We start from the raw sequence: 20896 nt of genomic DNA, 5'->3' as shown, positions 1-20896 counted from the left end.
CACAAAGGAGGGAACAGAGAGGCAGTGGAAGGGAGGTAGTGGGAATAGAGAGAAGCATTGTTGGGGAGGATAGGGAGGGCACAGAGGAGAGGAATGAGGGGGCAGGAGGAGGGAGAGAAATATAAAGGAGTGAGAGAAACAGAGAAGGAGAGGAGATGATGAGGAAGGAAAAGATGAAAAAGATAGGACAGACAGAAATAAGGAGAAAGACTGGGTGGCAAGGAGGTGAGGTATAGAGGATGATTGGAAATGAAGGTGAGTGCAGCTCAGATAAAGAGTAATGGGAAGAGGGAGAGAGGAAAGGTAGAATAGATGATAGGTAGAGAGGGAAGAAGGGGAGATGATGAGGAAAGGAAGGAGATGAAAGAGAGGTGACAGACAAAAGAAAGGTAGGGAATGGGAAGCAAGTGGGAAGAAGGGAGGTAAGGAGAATGATAAGGAGGAAGACAGGAAGGGAGGAGGCATGGAGAGGGACGGGAATGGAAGGGAGATAAGGGGAATGATTCGAAGGGAGGGAAAAAGGGAAGATGAAGAAGGGATTTAGGTTGACAAGAGATGAGAAAGGAAGAAAGGAAGGCAAATGGAGAAGAGTAAGTGGGGAAAGAAGGTTGGGCTTGGTGGTGACACACAGTAGGTTCATTATCAATGTTATTGTTTTCTCTCCACTCTGTAATTTTTTTTAAAAATTTTCTTAATACTATCATCAACTCTTTTACATCATTCAATTTTTGAGGCATCTGAAGGAATTTTTTGGAGTGTTGTTCAAAATACAAGCACAACAGAGTGATGATGACAACAGTGTAGCAGGGGGAGAGAGTAAAATCTTGCTATCATGTGTAGGAGCTGGATACACGAACATCAACAAGACTATGGGGTAGAAAACTAACAGTAGAGGGGTCAGGGATATTGAGACCTTGATTCTACAACTAGGGGACTTTTGTCTGTGCATTGCTGTAACTGTGAGTCTGTTCAAGATGTCTGGAATGCCTCAAACCTTATGTGTGCTGGTGTCCATTTTAAGTAATCGAAGTCGTTTGTAAAGAAATTTTTTTCTCGCATTTTTTATTTCCGTAACCTAAAATACATGTTCTAAAATTTGTAATGAGAAAAATGTCATAGGCTGAGACAGGGTCTGAGAGATGGCGATTTAATTATTTTTTCATATTATAGAGTGAATGTAAACTGTCTTTATCTCAAATAAATTCATATTGAGACATAGAGTGTTATTAATGGAGTTCTATTTTATTTGTAAAAACTGTAAGACTAAATGCTTCATTTTAAGGTTACACAAAATCACTTAATTTCTTGTGAATCCAAGTCACCTTTCTTCCAAGAGGGACCAGGGTTTACTCTCGTTCATAGGTTAAAAGGGAAGGGGTCCCTCAGCTGGGTTTTATCATTAAAGGGAGTAAGTTACTAAAGAAACTGTGGTGCTGTGTCGGTGAGGGAGTATAAAAAGATAATTAAGCTTTATCAACTGAGTTGTTAATGTAAATTGGCCACCGTAGAGAGTTTCTAAGCGTTAGCCCTTCGTCGCTCTGACGAGAAATATAAATTTACAAATGTTTTTTGTTATCTTCTCTTTTGATAAATGATTGACACGCTTTCGACTATTACGCAAACTAAAATTTTTTTGGTATATAATTATGATGTTTTAATTGGGCGTAGATCAAGCCTAAAAGGCTCAGCGGTGTTTCTCCTACGCATGGTAAGGGAAGTACCACACACACACCAACACCGCATCGCCCCCCCCCCCCAAACAACTGCCCTTTTCACCAATTAGACTTAACGTCATTGATCCCGCTAATACAGTTGCGCAGTATATACTCTACTGCTTGACTTGATGTTCTACCCTTAACAGTTTTGATCTTCAAGTGTGCAGCTCAGATAGAGTCGCCCAGATACTTCTGTGCTACTCTAAATCATTGCTCTATTTGCGTGCTTCTCCACGAATAAATCAACTCATTTGCAAGGACCGCCAGAAAGATTGAAAAGCTGACAAGAAGTGCCATGAGGAAAATTGGGTTAATCCGAGACAAAAGTAACATTGAGCTGTGTCTGGGTGTTTTTCCCCGAAGAGTTTAATACTTATGTCAAGAGCACGCTGATTGGACTGAAGTGCTGAAGAGAAGTCCCCTATTGCATGCTGGGTTACTCCGAGAGAAAGGTAACTTTGCGCTGTATCTGGGTGTTCTTCCCCGTAGAGTTTAACTCTTATGTCAAGAGCACGCTGTTCAGACTGAAGTGCTGAAGGAAAGTCCCCCAAGGCATATTGGGTGACTCCGAGAGAAATGTAACTTTGAGCTGTATCAGGGTGTTCTTCCCCGTAGAGTTTAACTCTTATGTCAAGAGCACGCTGTTCGGACTGAAGTGCTGAATGGAAGTCCCCTAAGGCATGTTGGGTTTCTCCGAGAGAAAAGTAACTTTGAGCTGTATCTGGGTGTTCTTCCCCAAAGAGTTTAACTCTTATGTCAAGAGCACGCTGTTTGCACTGAGCTGCTGACGACAAGTCCCCTGAGGCATGTTGGATGACTCCGAGAATATGGTAACTTTGAGCTGTGTCTTGGTGTTCTTCCCCTAAGAGTTTAACTGTTATGACAAGAGCACGCTGTATGGACTGAACTGCTGACGACAAGTTCCGTGAGGTATGTTGGATGACTCCAAGAGAAGAGTGACTTTGAGCTGTGTCTTGGTGTTCTTCCACTAAGTGTTTATCTCTTATGTCAAGGGCACTCTGAAAGGACTGAAGTGCTGACAAAAAGTCGCCTGAGGCAAGATGTGTTAATCCGAGGTTGAAGTAACTTTGAGCTGTGTCAAAGTATTCTTCCCAAAGGAGCTTCAGTTTTATTTCAAGAGCATGATGATCAGCCTGAAGTGCTGAAGACAAGTCCCTTAAGGTATGTTGGGTTACTCCGAGAGAAAGGTATGTTTGAGCTGTATCTGGGTGTTCTTCCCCGAAGAGTTTAACTCTGATGTCAAGAGCACGTTGTTTGGACTGAAGTGCTGAGGAGAAGTCCCCTAAGGCATGTTGGGTGACTCCAAGAGAAAAGTAACTTTGCGCTGAGTCTTGGTGTTCTTCCCCAAAGAGTTTAACTCGTATGTTAAGAGCACGCTGATTGGACTGAAGTGCTGAAGAGAAGTCCCCTAAGGCATGTTGTGCTACTCCAAGAGAAAAGTAACTTTGAGCTGTGTCTTTGTGTTCTTCGCCAAAGAGTTTAACTCTTATGTCAAGAGCATGCTGATCAGACTGAACTGCTGAAGAGAAGTCCCCTAAGGCATGTTGTGTTACTCCGAGAGAAAAGTAACTTTGAGCTGTATCTGTATGTTCTTCGCCAAAGAGTTTAACTCTTATGTCTAGAGCACGCTGATGGGACTGAACTGCTGACGACAAGTCCCCTGAGGCCTGTTGGGTTACTCCGAGACAAAAGTAACTTTGAGCTGCATCTAATTGTTCTTCCCCAGAGAGCTTAACTCTTATGTCAAGAGCACGCTGCAAGGACTGAACTGCAGAAGAGAACTCCCCTAAAGCATGTTGGGTCACTCCAAGAAAAAAGTAGCTTTGAGCTGTGTCTGGGTGTTCTTCCCCGAATAGTTTAACTCTTATGTTAAGAGCACGCTGCAAGGACTGAATTGCTGATAAATAGTCGCCTGATGCATGTTGGGTTACTCCGATATTGGAGTAACTTTGAGCTGTGTCTAAGTGTACTTCCCCAAAGAGCTTAACTTTTATATCAAGAGCATGCTGCAAGGACTGAACTGCAGAAGAGAAGTCCCCTAAGGCATGTTGGTTTACTCCGAGAGAAAAGTAACTTTGAGCTGTATCTGGGTGTTCTTCCCCAAAGAGTTTAACTCGTACGTCAAGAGCATGCTGATCAGACTGAAGTGCTGAAGAGAAGTCCCCCAAGGCATGTTGTGTTACTCCGAGAGAAAAGTAACTTTGAGCTGTGTCTTGGTGTTCTTCGCCAAAGAGTTTAACTCTTATGTCAAGAGCACGCTGATCAGACTGAAGTGCTGAAGAGAAGTCCCCCAAGGCATGTTGTGTTACTCCGAGAGAAAAGTAACTTTGAGCTGTGTCTTGGTGTTCTTCGCCAAAGAGTTTAACTCTTATGTCTAGAGCACGCTGATGGGACTGAACTGCTGACGACAAGTCGCCTGAGGCCTGTTGGGTTACTCCGAGACAAAAGTAACTTTGAGCTGCGTCAAAGTGTTCTTCGCCAAAGAGCTTAACTCTTATGTCAAGAGCACGCTGCAAGGACTGAACGGCCCAAGAGAACTCCCCTAAAGCATGTTGGGTTATTCCGAGAGAAAAGTAACTTTGAGCTGTGTCTGGGTGTTCTTCCCCGAAAAGTTTAACTCTTATGTCAAGATCACGCTGATGGGACTGAACTGCTGACGACAAGTTGCCTGAGGCCCGTTGGGTTGCTCCGAGAAAAAAGTAAGCTTGAGCTGCATCTTGGTGTTCTTCCCCAAAGAGTTTAACTCTTATGTTAAGAGCACGCTGCAAGGACTGAATTGCTGAAAAATAGTCGCCTGACGCATGTTGGGTTACTCCAAGAGAAAAGTAACTCTGAGCTGCGTCTAAGTGTTCTTCCCCAAAGAGCTTAACTCTTATATCAAGAGCACGCTGCAAGGACTGAATTGCCGAAGAGAACTCCCCTAAAGCATGTTGGGTTACTCCGAGAGAAAAGTAACTTTGAGCTGTGTCTGGGTGTTCTTCCCCGAAGAGTTCAGCTATTATGTCAACGGCACTCTGCAAGGACGGAAGTGCCGACAATAAGTCGCCCAAGGCACGATGTGTTAATCCGAGGTTAACGTAACTTTGAGCTGTGTCTAAGTGTTCTTCCCCAAAGAGCTTAACTCTTATGTCAAGAGCACGCTGAAAGGACTGAACTGCAGAGGAGAAGTCCCTTAAGGCATGTTGGGTTACTCCGAGAGAAAAGTAACTTTGAGCTGTGTCTGGGTGTTCTTCCCCAAAGAGTTCAACTCGTACGTCAAGAGCGCGCTGATGATACTGAAGTGCTGAAGAGAAGTCCCCTAGGGCATGTTGGGTTACTCCAAGAGAAAAGTAACTTTGAGCTGTATCTGGGTGTTCCTCCCCGAAAAGTTTAAGTCTTATGTCAAGAGCATGCTTATTGGACTGAAGTGCTGAAGAGAGGTCCCCTAAAGCATGTTGGGTTACTCCAAGAGAAAAGTAACTATGAGCTGTATCTGGGTGTTCCTCGCCATAGAGTTTAAGTCTTATGTCAAGAGCATGCTTATTGGACTGAAGTGCTGAAGAGAGGTCCCCTAATGCATGTTGGGTTACTCCAAGAGAAAAGTAACTTTGAGCTGTATCTGGGTGTTCTTCCCCGAAAAGTTTAAGTCTTATGTCAAGAGCACGCTGTTTGGACTGAAGTGCTGAAGAGAAGTCCGCTGAGGCATGTTGGGTTACTCCGAGAGAAAAGTAACTTTGAGCTGTATCTGAGTGTTCCTCCCCGAAAAGTTTAACTCTTATGTCAAGAGCACGCTGATTGGACTGAAGTGCTGAAGAGAAGTCCCCTAAGGCATGTTGGGTTACTCCGAGAGAAAAGTAACTTTGAGTTGTGTCTGGGTGTTCTTCCCCATAGACTTTAATTCTTATGTCAAGAGCACGCTGATTGGACTGAAGTGCTGAAGAGAAGTCCCCTATTGCATGTTGGGTTACTCCGAGAGAAACGTAACTTTGAGCTGTATCTGGATGTTCCTCCCCATAGAGTTTAAGTCTTATGTGAAGAGCACACTGTTTGAACTGAAGTGCTGAAGAGAAGTCCGCTAAGGCATGTTGGGTTAATCCGAGAGAAACGTAACTTTGAGCTGTATCTGGGTGTTCTTCCCTGAAAAGTTTCAGTCTTATGTCAAGAGCATGCTTATTGGACTGAAGTGCTGAAGAGAGGTCCCCTAATGCATGTTGGGTTACTCCAAGAGAAAAGTAACTTTGAGCTGTATCTGGGTGTTCTTCCCCGAAAAGTTTAAGTCTTATGTCAAGAGCACGCTGATTGGACTGAAGTGCTGAAAAGAAGTCCCCTAGGGCATGTTGGGTTACTCCGAGAGAAAAGTAACTTTGAGCTGTATCTGAGTGTTCCTCCCCGAAAAGTTTAACTCTTATGTCAAGAGCACGCTGATTGGACTGAAGTGCTGAAGAGAAGTCCCCTAAGGCATGTTGGGTTACTCCGAGGGAAAAGTAACTTTGAGCTGTGTCTGGGTGTTCTTCCCCAAAGAGTTTAACTCGTATGTCAAGAGCATGCTGATCAGATTGAAGTGCTGACGAGAAGTCCCCTAAGGCAAGTTGGGTTACTGCGAGAGAGAGGTAACTTTGAGCTGTATTTGGGTGCTCTTTCCCGTAGAGTTTAACTCTTATGTCAAGAGCACAGTGTTTGGACTGAAGTGCTGAAGAGAAGTCTCCTAAGGCATGTTGGGTTACTCCGGGAAAAAGGTAACTTTGAGCTGAGTCTTGGTGTTCTTCTCCCAAGAGTTTAACTCTTATGTCAAGAGCACGCTGATCGCACTGAACTGCTGACGAGAAGTCGCCTGAGGCTTGTTGGGTTACTCTGAGGAAAAAGTAACTTTGAGCTGTGTCAGGGTGTTCTTCCCCAAAGAGTTTAACTCTTATCTTAAAAGCACACTGCAAGGACTGAAGTGCTAATAAATAGTCACGTGATGCAAGTTGGGTTACCCCGAGAGAAAAGTAACTCTGAGCTGTTTCTGGGTGTTCTTTTCCAAAGAGCTTCACTCTTATCTCAAGAGCACGCTGCAAGGACTGAAGTGCTGATGAGAGGTCGCCTGAGGCATGTTGGGTTACTCCGAGGTTCAAGTGATTCTGAGCTGTGTCTGGGTGTTCTTCCCCGAAGAGCTTAACACTTATATCAAGAGCACGCCGTTTGGATTGAAGTGCTGACGAAAAGTTGCCTGAGGCATGATGGGTTAATCCGAGAGAAGAGTAACTTTGAGCTGTGTTACACTCTCTCTGATGGCCAGTGAAGTGTGGAACCTTTGAAGGAAGATTTGATGGCGGGAGGAATGGCTTTGAACCTTAAAAAAAGCAAATTGATACAATCATGAAAGAGCTCATATCGGTATTTTAAAGAGCAAATAAAAATGATCATGTAAAAGGGTACAATTTACAGTAAGAATAAAAATCTAGAAAATCAAGTTTTATGGAAACAGCTTTAATCATGAGCTTCGTGCTTTTTTCCGTGAAGTTGTAATATTAACAACATCCTACAAGAGTCACAATGCCCGTAAATATAGTGAATGCAGAAAAAATTCATCTTAGGGAAGAATAAAGGATTTTTAAGACATGTACAAAGCATTTTTGCAAAAAGTGGAAGTTACCCCGTTGAACTATTTCTAGTTAAGTACAGAGTAAAATTGCTGCTGTCTCTAAGTTGTGTTAATAAGACTCTGCCACACTGCATCTTAAAATTGCTGTTAATCTAAAAATCGTGTACAGTTTTTTAATCAGTTTACACCTGTTTGATCTTGATTCATCTTCACGAGAACTATACTTGCGATTGACAGTATCTAGGTGACCAAGAATGACGAGGGTGGGAGTTAAGCCCTACTGTTGCTTGAACTCTGCTTCACACTGGCTTCCATACTCTCACCGTCATTCTATTTAGCTTCTTTGCCTCTCTCACCCTTATATTGTGTTGGGCAAGTCGTATCAACTCTTCCGGGGTATTTTTTTGCTTTAGTCTCTTCCTCAGTCGAAGTGAGCTGCTGTTGAGGTACTGGTTCCCCTGGTTCATTGTCAGCAAATTTATGTCTGGATACATGATTTGCAGGCACTTGCTCAAGTCCTTGTGTAGTACCTCTTAAGTACCTGTCAGGTCCCTCTTTAGTCCCTGTCAGGTACCTGCTCAAATACCAGTCAAGTTCCTCTCAAGCACCTGTCACCCACTCTTGAGTGACAAGAACTTCACCCCTTCCACATCTGTACTCAATACTGTCAACGATCATTAGACTATTCTTGATTCCCTAGGTAAGTCTGCTCGCACTTACTCTGAACAAGTCCATAGCCTTTTTCGGAGCTCTGAATTCAAACCGCTATTGCTCCTTGGTGTCGCTCTTAGTGAGGACTGAGTAGATCTTTATGCCCTTTTCTTCGCCATGTCCATGAGCACATAACGAGTCACCTTGACCTCAGATTCTCTCTTCCCTAGGATTAGATCAATAAGGTCCTTCTTCTTCAAGTAAGGGCAGTACTTTAGACCAGCTACTGCTGCCATGATTTACAGTTCAACCAAACTCAAAGCCTTCGCTTCCGTTTTGCTCAAGCTTGTCATTTAAGTAGGTGCAAAAAAAAAGTGAATTTTGCAATAGGACCACCGCCAACCAACCTAACAAGTGCCGTGTTTAGATATGGTCAGAGAGAATCCATTCTGTCTCTTCTTGAAGTCAACTCTGAGATCTTTCAAAGTGGTAACAAGGGGTCTAGCCTTTTTCTGGTACTGTTTTTTTATCTTATCTAAGAGATCGCAGTTGATTATGTAAGTGTTGAATGAACTCAAGCGATTGATGACGTTTAGGGGTTTCAGACCTTGTTTGGCAAGGCCGAGAAGAGAAGGAAGATCATGATCGAAACGAACATTTCTATTGAATGGAATTTTTAATCATGATCGCACCATTTGCATTATCAAATTAAACATCCAGCCTGTTTTTGAAGTGCTTTTTTAAGCTCTTCTCCGATCGCTTTGAGTGTGTAATGACCCGAAGGAATTTTCCAATCCTTGCTTGCCTTGATCATCAGAGATTGAAATCTCTTAATCTTTCTTCAAATTTTACCAGGTGTCGTAGAATGTGAAACTTAGCAACCTGATGTACTGAAGCTTACCAGGAGATTCTCTGAGGCGAACCGTGCAGTCATCTGAGGCTGCAATCAATGTGAGCACAACCATTTTATATCGTTCCAGAAATTGAAAAGATGCACGGAGAATTGCTGACAGAGCAAGAGCAAAAGCCTGGGCTGAATTCAGACCTGAGTAAGTTCAAGGAGCACGTCACCTTCGGCAGCCACACTTTACTTCAATCAGTCAGATGGAGTTCAGTTCAGCGTCTTAAGATCAGACAGAAGATACTGGGGTAATGATATCAAGCAGGCAATGGGAACTGGAGGGTCCCAGTGTCACCCTCTCTCTGAGTTGAGAGCCAGCCTCAAGTTCTTTTCTCTTGTGCTCAAGAGCGTCAATCTGCTCTTGATTCTATCTTACTCCTCGCTCGTCCTCTTGTTGCTAAGTCTTGGCTTCCATCTACGAACCTCTCATCCTCTTCGATGGACCTCTGCAGTTCCTCATTCTCCTTATCCTTCTGACTGATCAACACTTCACACTCTGAGCCAAGGATTGGTTTGAATCTCTTAATGGAATTTGCAAGTAGACCTCTGCCTTTCGTTTGATGATCCTTACAAGGTCTTCTCTCTGCCCAACACGTTTTGCCATGACCACTCCTTTGTACTCATTGAACGAAACTTGTATGCCAGACTTCTTGGTTCCTCAACTCATCATTGCCACGAATGATTTCAATGCTCTTCTTTAACTTCGTAGACCAATTCCCTCCTTGAAGGATGTCTCAGCCATCTTCGCCCCTTCCTCTCTCAACTCTCTGTTCAAAGTTGTCATTTCAAGTTGTTCACCTGATGGTCCTGGAGTTGAATTATGATCAGGTTGAAAAGGCCTTGTTGTATCTCCATTGTTTTCATCATTGTTGCCATCACTGTGGAGATCAGTATCTCCAATGTGAGCCATTTTGGGACTGCAGAAATGAAGTGTCCACCAAGGAAAATAGAAGCAGTCAGTGATCCGAGTTGTCTCACATTCAAGAGGAAGAGGTCAAACAATCTCAAATGAGATCGCTCGGTCCACAGAGTCACATTCAATTCGAACAGTAAATCTCCAGATGATGTCTGGATGGTTTCAGTTCCAAAGCTTCATGAAAGAGTAGTTCTTGTGCCAGGGTCTCTTGCACTCATCTTCAACCTCACAGTAAGCGGGCATGCAAACCATTACCACTTGAACAACGTGGTAAGAACTCTGGTCCACAGATTGTATGTCAAGCTCATAGGTAGGTTCTGCAGGACACAGACGGCTAAGATCAGTTGAAGCTCTATGAAGACCTCTTCTTGACTGAGTACGTGAGAGCAAGCGTGCTGAGGCAAGGAATCCAGTTTGCTAATCTTTCGAGGATTAGATACAGTGCAGAAGACAAAGACAGTACAGGTGTTTACTTGGAGAAGAAGCTCAATAAAGTGTATGGAAGCAAGTACAGGATTCCGATTGATCATTGCATTCTGAACAATCATGGAGCCTTCTACCCAAAGGGACTTTTAAATTTGCACGTCTTGGAACTCAGACTTGTACCTGCCAGAAATGTCGTAAGGGGATGGGATCTAACAAAGCTTACCAATGAATTGACTAACGTTGAGCTTGAGTATGAGGTGATTAACAACCAATACCGTGACATGAAATTGCAGTAGTGGAAAGAGATTTATGTATGAGCATGCGAACCATCACAAGATGATCACAGTCAAAAGAGCAACTGATTCAATCATCAATGAGAGCATAAATGTTGCAAAGAGATCAATGAGAGGACTCCTCTTCTATAATTCACATCCAGCAGGGGCAAGAGACTCTAAGAAGATGTCCAATCCTGACATCACTGAAGTGAAAGTGGACGTAAATGGTATCCTGAACAAGGTTTTCAGCCGAGGGATGAAGAAAGGAGATATGTGCTAGGAGGTCTACAGAGGATTTGGAAAGGAGAGCAGTGCAATGAATGTAACAGACTTCTATGCCTGTGACATTGTCGACCTCCTCGTCGATCCCAGAAGTATGAGGGAGAACGACTTTCTTGGTTCGTGGTTGAAACTGATGAATACGAAGGAAAGACTGTGGCTCAAGATTCACTGATCAACCTGAAGTTCTGGGAGTGTGAAATGCTTGATCTTCATCCTCACAGATGCCAACTTTGGTATTGAGGACCGAGAGCTTCAGAGTGTGACTTACTAACTAAAATTAACCCAGAAAATTCGCCCTTCAACCCTTTGATTGTTGGTCCCACCAATGCAGGGAGGATCAGGTTCTTAGTGAACCAGTTGAGTGGTCTCTTCAAGGGGGGGTTTGACTACATCTTACTCCTATGCCTGACCCTCATTCACAACAGAGCATATGAGGGGTTTGCAGGTGCTGAAAATGGGTTCCTCATCAGAGTCCCCGACAAGACCAGACCAATGATTGATATAAGTTAGTTAGTTACGCACTTGAGGGGACTAGCACTAAAGGCCTGGATAGCAGTGAACATATTTAAGAAATATAAGACTTTTTTAAAACATGTTTTGACAGTTCTTCTGTAATCTTCACTTCTGATTTATATAAAGTACCAAGTTGAATTTAAAGTTTATTACAAAAAGCTCATTGTTCAACACAAGAGGAAAAATGAACTCGTGAACTGGCTAAAGCGCATGACATAAGGGGATCTGCATTTGGGTTCTCACCCAGCAGATGATGAGCATCACGAAACCATTTAAAGAGAATATCTCTATCTTGGTTCTCTTCTATACACCGTCAGCTAAGACGTGAAGATCATACTTGAGAGCTACACAAGTGAGTTGACAAGGGACAAGAAGAAGAGTCTGATGGATGAGTTGAAGAGCATTGAATACTCACACTTTGTCTTCTCACTCCACCATCTTTACAGCAACTGAAAATCTCGTCCTCAGCCATGTAAAATTGAAGTGATTGAACAAGATGCATAGAATGACTTCTTGGGGCAGTCTTGAAGCCAAACTCTTGAGTGATTCAGATCACCGAGAGCAGCTCGCTGTTCTCGTTGCACGTGGGAAGGTAAAGGAGATGATTTCAACACCTTTCTTCAGCTCCTGATGGACCTGAGTGACAACTTCTCGGTCAGGAGAGAGCTGGAGATTGCTGCTGATCGACTGAATTTGAAGTAAGCAAGTGCTGTTCTTATCACTGCAAAGAACATCAGCTATCACCTGGCTGCTGTGGAGGAGCTGGATACCAGTCTTTGCGAGGAAGCAGACTAAGTTGTCGACTGAGTAGCTTAGCCATTGCTGTGAAGGAGGCAAGCTGGGAGGCTTGGAGGTTGGTTTGTGAAAAAAGCTGTCGTTTCTTTTGTTTTTCTACAAAAGACAGCAAGAAACGACCTGAACATCTTGCAGAAGCGAGATGACTGGGACTCAGAGGCTATTTGAGACTCAGAAAGTGGAAGCTCCATGAGTTGATAAAAAAGAGCCCCTATCCTTGCCCTTCCAGTTCCAGACATCAACACTCCAATACTAAGAACGAGTCGGGATTTCAGGCGGAGGATTGAAAGAGGTGACTGAGATGAGCAAAGGAGAGAGATCAGAGCTATCAAAGAGACGCTTGGCCTGCGATAGAGAAGTGTCACTCTCACTCTAACAGATTGACAATTCAGATCATTATGTTCAGGGTCAAATGAGATGCCTCGAGAGTGACAGACAACTGCAGCTGTTAAACACAATAAAGGTGGCTGTTGGGGTGTTCATTGCTGTGCTGAGGTTGTGTCGAGCTGCCCCAGCTGATGAGCACTCTTTTTGTCTGTGGCGCTGTTCCCAGGTTTGGTCGATGGCAATTCTGAGGCAGTGTTACAACCAACTTAAGACAATTTTTAAGTCTGCCTGAGACTGTCTGCTAGCGCGTTGAAAAGGTTTGCAAGGCAACTACAAATCGAGGGTGTTGGGTACAACCCCCAAGAGCTCATGGAAGTGGTAAGGCCTGAAGTCTTTAGGATAATGAGGGACAGCCATCATACAAAGGTCAAGATGATACTCCCTTGTGAGATGGTGAGCTGTTAATTGCTGTGTTGAGGTTGTGTCAAGCTGCCCTGGCTGATGAGTACTCCTTGTGTCAAGCTGTCTGTGGCATTGTTCCCAGCCCTCTCCCACAACTAGTCAAAGCTGGTCAAAACCGATCAGAACCCGTCAAAACCAGTCAGAACTGGTAGAACCCAAAGATTGTCTCATGCTGTATTTCGGGCTGTCCCAGACTGTCATTTACCCACTACTAAATGCATCTCTCGAACAATAGAGTACGAACAAAAAGGACAGTTTTAAGTGGGCAAGACCATGTCTTAGTATATCTGTAATACTCCGTTTTTTGTATTAGATTTTTCTCTCTTGACTCTATATTATCAACTGATGCCTGAGCTTACAGATCAGAGCTCAAGGCTGCATTGCGAGTTAATTCTTTCTCAGGTTCTTTATCTTTTGAACTAGCTGCAAAGGGACAATGATGGATGCAACAACTTTATGTACTTTTAAGGAAAACGAGCGTGGGCTATTTAAGATTTTATAGCATTAAATTACCACTTTTTAGGCTCGTAAAAAACCGACTCAAATAAATTCCTTATTTAAACCATGTTGGTGACATGACTGCAGAGTTACTTTAGGGGGGGAAATGAATATGATCTAAATAAAATAATCCACTTGAGAGACACCAGTTCTTCCTACGTTTCTTTCTCTTCACAGAAGGTTTTATGAGTGAGACCAAAAGCTTGTAGGAGTAATCAATTCCATTGAGAAGCTGACATTCTCATGCAGCAAAAGGACCAATGATGAAAATAAAGCCTTTGTGTAAAATTATAAAAGCATCATTCGGCTGAAAAAAGTTGACATCCCTCACCTTCAGAATCAGACTGTCCAGAGTCAACTTCAAAAGATCCACAAGAGGAAGTCTTCGCATCAGCAAAGTAATCGCTCGAGGTGTCGCCCTTGTGGGATGGCATGCCCCTAAAATCTTCTTCATCTCCAGACTTAACTGTAGAAGTAAAAGAGTTACATATTAGTGACACTTTGTGTTATTGTCTTAGAACGAATTTGAGCACATACATGTAAATGCATCGGAATAAGGTGTATTAGAGCAAAAATACCAGGTTTTCCATTGCATAATTACGAAACAGATGGCGCAATTCTGTCAATTGAATCAATTACTGGTATATTTTGACCCGTGATAGCCTATGGGATCAGTGAGTATCTTAGAACCGTATTATAAGGATAAATCACCAATCACTTAAACAAGATCCACAAATTGACTTTGATCTAAGAGGCTCAGTCACCTCTCATGTGAATCACAATGTTGTCGAACCCATGGTTCTGATATTTGTCCATAACCATAAGATCTGTGGCAAGATGTGAGCAGTTCCGAATGCAAAGGCATTAGCTACAACTGGTGACATTTTGCTCCCACGATATCTTGAGAAGCAGTCCAGCAGAAACTCGCAGGCGCACGCGGCCGAAGTGTCAAGCGTTCACGGTATGGATCTATTATGTGTATGCATGGTGTTCCATTTCCGCCAAAAATCAAAGATGCAATCGGACATCCAATTTTATCGAACAACATTTGATTTTGTTATGTCAACGATAATCGTGCGCACTTAAACTCTTAATTTTTCGACTCAATGAGCAACATCGTGAATCATTTTTTATTCAGACACGGTTTGATGCTATTTTGGTTTACAGATTTAATGACTGTAACCGAAGAAGTTACAATTCATAGACCCAACGTTTCGATACCCCTATCATGTGCCTTCATCAGGGGTGATCTAAATGCTGCAATAAGAGGTCCTTTTATATGATCACTAATTAGCTGTCTTTTTTCTGACGAGGTGTAAATAGGCATCAGGAAGTAAGCCGCCATCGTTACGATTTAAAGGAACGTGGGCGGAGTTAATATACCAAGTCTCCAAACAAAGGCGCTAGTGGTAACGCCGATTAGTGGTGATAATTCTAGAATTATCCCACCCAATTGTATGGTTAGTTAGGCATGTGTGCTCCGATAAAGCTGAATTTTCCTTTTTGCAAAAGAAAACCGCTTTTTGATGCTCTTTCTGACGTGTACCAAACTGACGTTTGGTCTGTCTGATGTATTAGTTGTCACAGTCATTGCAAGGAATAGAATAAATGGCGTCGGTTCGTTGTTCTTTCGGGACAGGATCCTTAGGTTTGGGGAAAATATGACCCAAAGGCTGAAAAGGTTTTTGAACAACTTTATCGTTGTGGCTATTCAAAATTCTCTTGATGGGTTCAATAACACCTTGAATGTAAGGAATAACAGCAAAACCGGTTGCTGGTTCCCTTACATCAGGAGCGCTACTTGTTGTACCTGGTTTTTGGCAGTTACGGAGAAAGGTTTTTGTACAGCCATTTGCCTTTAGGACATTAGACACATATTTCCTCTCCTCAGCCTTCGAATCGAGTGAAGATGGAAGAGAGTCAGCCCTCCTGAGTAAAGTTTTGGCTACAGGCTTTTTATGGCAAATAGGGTGGTGAGAATCGAAAGCGAGGTATTTGTCGGTGTGGGTGGGTTTACGGTAGACACGTGTCTCTTAATTAGCCTCAACCCCTCTGGACACATTTAAGTCAAGAAAGGGCAAATGTCTATCCATTTCACGCTCAAGGGTGAATTGGAAAGACGGCTCTACTGAATTCAAATGCGATAGGAGGCGCTCCGCCTCATTTCCGGATACCGCAAAAATAACTTCATCGAGATATCCAGAAAAAGGGTTTAACGGGTGAAGTGGCTAAGGTCCTTTGTTCCACGTCTTCCATTACCATGTTGGCAATTACAGCAGTGACAGGGGAACCCATAGCTGTACCAAAAGTTGATAGTAGGTGTCGTTATATGCAAATTACGTGGTTTTGAGGCAAAAGGACAGCAGATGAATAATATCCTCCACAGGCAAAGAAGTTTTTTGTCCTAGGGAAGCATCTTTGAGTCTCTCCTCCGCAACCTTAACGGCAAAATAAACTGGGATTTTATTGAAGAGCGAAACAACGTCGAAAGATACTAATTCTTCACAAGCATTAAGAGTCTTATCTCTTATGAAATCCGCAAATTCGCAGGAATTTTTGACAGTGTAATCAATATTCCCAACAACAAGAGAAAAAGTTCTCGCAAGATAACCAGAAACTGCATAAGTCGGAGAATTAATAAGAGAGACAATGGGTCTCAAAGGAATTCTCGGTTTATAAATTTTAGGTAAGCCATAAAAAAGTGGACATAAGCCGTCACTACTGTATACCATTTTGGACGTAGAGTCAGTAATCTTACCAGCTTTTTTCTAATCAAGCAACATTTTGTTTAACTTTCTCTGAGTTTTACTGGTAGGATCAGAGTTTAAGACTGTATACGTACTCTTGTAATTAGGCAGAGACAAAGCTTTGTCGTGATATTGCTGTTTGTCCATAACCAAAACACAATTACCCTTGTCAGTAGATCATACGAGCCTGTCTGCATCCTTTTTAAGAGCTATAGGTGCATTGAAAACATCCTTTTGAATGTTTTGGGAGGGGGTTTAGCATGCCTTAGTATGCTGCTTACTTCTGCTCTTATCAAGTGCTTACGGTCGTCGTTGAGTTGAGAGATGCTCTCCTTGACAAAGACGAAAATTTCAGCAGTCGGTATTTTGCGAGGAGCAAGAGCAAGCTTCAGACCCTTCTCTAAACCACTCCGTTTCAGCGCAGATAACTCTTTGAAGGAAAGGTTCACGACCCATTATCTTTGAGAGATAAGCCTGAGTTAACAGACCTCTTACTGAGCAAATGACAGGATTTTCTGTTGTGTTTCTCTCTCTGTTTGGTAAACGTCTGTTGTTCTTTCGAACTGCAGAACTCCTCGACCCAGGAAGTTTTGGAGTTGTTAATCAAAGCAGAGAGTTCACTGAGTGAACGACAGAATAACACATGCAAACACAGTATGGAACTGTGACATTCATCTATTCTTAACTTCAGAAAAGAAAAACCAGTACGGACCATGTGCTTGTATCCTTTAGCACTCCATAAAGGAGGCCGAAATTTCAAACTCGATGGAAGCACATAGTTTTCTTTACAACGGTGATTGAAATACAAATGACAGCGATACTTAGCAATGCGGACTCTGATGTTCGTGAGCCGGTTGACCCTTGTAGCAACAGTTTGACCATACTTTTCTCGAAAATAAAATATATTAAAGTTCACATGGCAACTAAGTGGACAATCAGACATGGTTTGATACTACTCTGGTTTACAGATTTATGGAATGTAACCGAAGAAGTTACAACCATTGATCATTGTCCACCTGGTTGCCGTGTTTTTTAATACACTTCATTTTTCATTGTTAGCGTTCAACTTCAATCCTTGCCTAGTGAGTGTCGAGTTTATAGACATAAGTCTAAAAAGGCCTTAATTTATAAGGAGAAAATGCCCTAACATTCTAACGTCAATAGTAATCTATTGCAATCTTCCACACTTCGATGACAATGTTAAACTTTGCCTTCTCAAGTTCGAGCTTGTCAAGCCATTTTACTTTCTCTCGCGCAATGAATGTTGAGTCCTCAGGCACGATCCCGAATCTGCTAATAATTATGGGATGTTAGAAATGACGTCATTGCTACGTCTTAAGCGGGACTCCTCTTTGCCCCTGGAAACGAGTTTGGACTAAGCGATTATTGCCTTTGTAGAGATGGCGGATTTGGAGAGCGCTTAGCAGATCGTGAATAATTTGGCTGAAAGATTGAATACGTGGACTGATCATTGTGACAGATTTGGTATGGGAGTTATAGTTTTAAGGCTTGATATTTTTAGCAGAATCCTAGTAAACCTTGACATTGACCAGGAGATGGAGGATACAGTGGGAAATCTCCATTTAATCGCCGTTGCCATGGAAAGATCACAATATTCAAGTATTACGAGCGAAGGATACCGCCCCCCTGTAAACTTCACAGGAGGACTTGGAAGGCCATCGTTTGAGATCTCCAAAGAGCACCTGGCTTTTCTGTTGGAACAGGGCTTCGAAGTACAGGAAATAAGTTCCATTTTCGGTGTGGGAAAGATAACAGTTGAAAGAAGAATGACTGTGTTTGGTTTTAATGTGGCGGGTAAGTTGAATTTGATGCTAATTTATTAATAATTACAGGTAATATATATACTAGTGCTGAGAAGAAATAATTTTTAATATTAACGTGTGCAATGTTAAAATGATAAGTGTATTTGAAAGGAATTGTTGCTGGCTGCTGAAAAATTGTTCTCCTCATTCCTGGATTTGAGGTGGACATGTTAACCCTTTCACTCCTGAGATCTGAAAGCTAATTCTCCAAACCGATACCATATATTTCTATGTTGACCATTCCCTAGAATTTGGTGTTCTACTCCTTAATTCTCATTACCTGTCTATTTGACAGTGCATGAAAATTGTAAGGAGAATTTAAATGCTGGTCACTCCTGGGAGAGAAAGGGTTGATATAACTAAAAATTTGCCATGCCTCACAAGCCTACAGATGTGGTGCATTTCAGAATCCTCAAGTTTTGTTTCCATTTGTTCTTTTGTTTGTTTGTTTGTTTGTTTTGTTTTTCCAATTCAATGTTTCTTTTAATGTTCCTTTCTTTAACTCTTTCTTTCTTTCTTATTTTTTTGTTTTGTTTTGTTTTGTTTTTTTTGCACCTATGGCAGGCCTGGTTGCTTTTTTCAAAATGGCGAACAGATTTCCTTCTTTTGGGAGTTCTTTTGCTTGGATTTGCGCGAGATTTTCGCCGTATGTTAAGCATCGAAAGTGATTTTTAAGCAGGAGTGACTCATAAAGGACGTGACGTTGAACAGTGCGAAACAGGCAAAGACTAAGAGTTTTTTTTAAAAACCATTTTCAGATCCAAACAGTGCTTGATATCAATCCTTAGTAATCACCAATTAGTGTATAACCTCTGCAGTTTTTTTTTTAATTTCGCTATATAGACTTGGAGCTTAGTGGATCTTCCATCTCCTGCCGTTACTGTTATTAGGAACCACTATTTTCATGCTAACAGGAACTGTTTTTTTTAACAAGGGGGATGACGAAGATTTCTTTGTTATATAATTTATGGTTACATTGTTACACAACGTACGTCTTAGGATGATAATTTGTGTAAGCATACTTCGGATATCTTGCTAGTAAAATAGCACGTCTTCGGGGGCTTGCAATAAAGTAATTGGTCTTTCATGAACGTACGCTTGGAATTTACTTCAGATTTGTGGTGGCTTTTGATGGCAATTTACAGAGAACGCATGGGAGATTATTGTGAAACCTCGACAGATGCCTTACATTTCGGAGATAGTAAGTGTGTTGAGGTTCGATTATCATTGCTAGAACACCACCTTTTTCACGAAGTTACCGCGATCGCTGCTACCTAGCAAAAAAGTTATTATCTAACACAAGCCTTACTAAGCGGCATCCATTTTTAAAGGGCCCGGAAAGCTTGCATAATGAGGGATATCCGCCATCTTGTCTTAGATTGTTGGTAATGTCAATGAAAACGGTAAGCTTCGAGGAACAGATAATGTGCAAGGACAAATCTAAGCCTGTAATTTTCATGCCAAATGGAGCCTGGTTATTGTATTGATTGTCCTCCACATGTTTTTACACCAAAAAGGACAAAATGCTTGCAAACAGTTTATCATTTAAGGCATGACATTTTCACTTTTCTGCGTTCGCTGGCGTGGCTCTTTGAACAGACAAATATGTCCCTAATTGTTCTATAACAACAACAAAACGCTCTTCTCATATCTTACAGGAGCGTTAAACAAAGACTTGGACAGGAATCGGACGTAAGGTTCAAAAACTAGGGAATATCCGTGGGGCACATGAGGTAAACGTAGATACTTTGTGCAATTACTTTTGCTAGCTATAATATTTTGTAAAACCACAATTTTAATTACTTCAGTTTCAATCATTAGGTAAGGTTAATTTATCTTTGGAAAGTACCGTTTCAAATGCCATGAGCAAATCATGTAACAGTTTCGGGAACACTTACCTGGAGTAGTTAACTTGATGGTTTGGGGACTGATCCTATCCCAATCTACAAGTTCTTTGCTTTCCTTTGTTTTTCGACGCATTAGGTTAAATTTTTATGAAAGAAATGGGAATCAATTAACAGCCACGGAATTAATAATAATAATAATAACAATAATGATTTAGCAGAGGGGGGGGGGGGAGAAAGAGGAAAACTGGAGGACCTGGCTGAAAATCCTTGGAGCAAGGATGAGAACCAACAACAAACACAACCCACATTTGACAACGGGTCCTGGAATCGAACCTGGCCACAGTGGTGGAAGGCAAGTGCTCTCACTACTGCATAATCCCCTTTAACCATACAATTATGTGTCTTAATTGAATGATGAGGGCATGTAGAAAATTAGTATTTCTTGAACCTGATTACTGGAGATAATCTCCACTCTCCTAACAATACTTTAGCACAATGCAAGTTCATTCTTGGTCTTAGTGACATTTCAGTTCATTACTGTTTCACATCCCATCCAGGGAAGAGTATAGTAATACTGTTAGTCTCTTCATGCAATATATTCAATAGCGACGTGCTCAGAGAAGAAAAGACTTGGCTCATAAGCTAATTTTATCATTTTTTCAACCTTCAACTCCTGAACTTGGAAAAACAAGTTTGAGAGCCAAATACCTTTCTCCTTTATTCTCCCTCAAGTTGAAATGCATAAAAGCTCTACAAAAATTTCAGCTAAATCAACAATCTTTGAAAAATATCAAACCCCAATACCAGTGCCAAGAACAAATCATTGACTAGGCACATTGATGGAAAAAGACAATCTACAGCTCACCATAAAAACTTAAAATTTGAAATAGAAAACATTTTTCCCGCTAAAAATGTATCAGTTAAAGCTCATTAAATGTTTCATATTCCTAGGGATTAACCAAATTCTCCCCAGGCCTCCATGCTCAGCTGTACCTGGCTAGCAGTTGATGAACACTTGGTTGTCAGATGACCACAGCCTTTTTTATTTTGTTTTGTTCATCTGATCATTCCAGTCATTCTTTTCCCTCCCTCCCCTCCCAAGAGGCTTTCCTTGTGCCTGATTAAATAAGCGGA

At 41.9% G+C, this 20896-nt stretch overlaps 1 protein-coding gene across 2 annotated transcripts in view; it reads right to left on the bottom strand.

Annotated features, from left to right (window-relative positions):
• Positions 1–1236: 1236 nt before the first annotated feature.
• Positions 1237–20896, bottom strand: part of LOC136277491 (uncharacterized) — a 31881-nt gene continuing 12221 nt past the window's right edge. For both annotated transcript variants that reach the window (XM_066159691.1, XM_066159692.1), the window contains exons 18-20: positions 19814–19877; positions 13677–13811; positions 1237–7047 (exon numbers count right to left, since the gene is read on the bottom strand). In XM_066159691.1, the coding sequence (XP_066015788.1) occupies positions 1958–7047; positions 13677–13811; positions 19814–19877 (5289 nt within the window). In that variant the 3' untranslated portion in view covers positions 1237–1957. The remainder of the gene's footprint in view (positions 7048–13676; positions 13812–19813; positions 19878–20896) is intronic.

The sequence above is a fragment of the Pocillopora verrucosa genome, chromosome 12 (genome assembly GCF_036669915.1).
Source record: "Pocillopora verrucosa isolate sample1 chromosome 12, ASM3666991v2, whole genome shotgun sequence".
Classification (NCBI taxonomy): Eukaryota; Metazoa; Cnidaria; class Anthozoa; order Scleractinia; family Pocilloporidae; genus Pocillopora; species Pocillopora verrucosa.
Note: the sequence above shows the minus strand (reverse complement) of the source record. Positions and strands in the feature narration are given on the sequence as shown.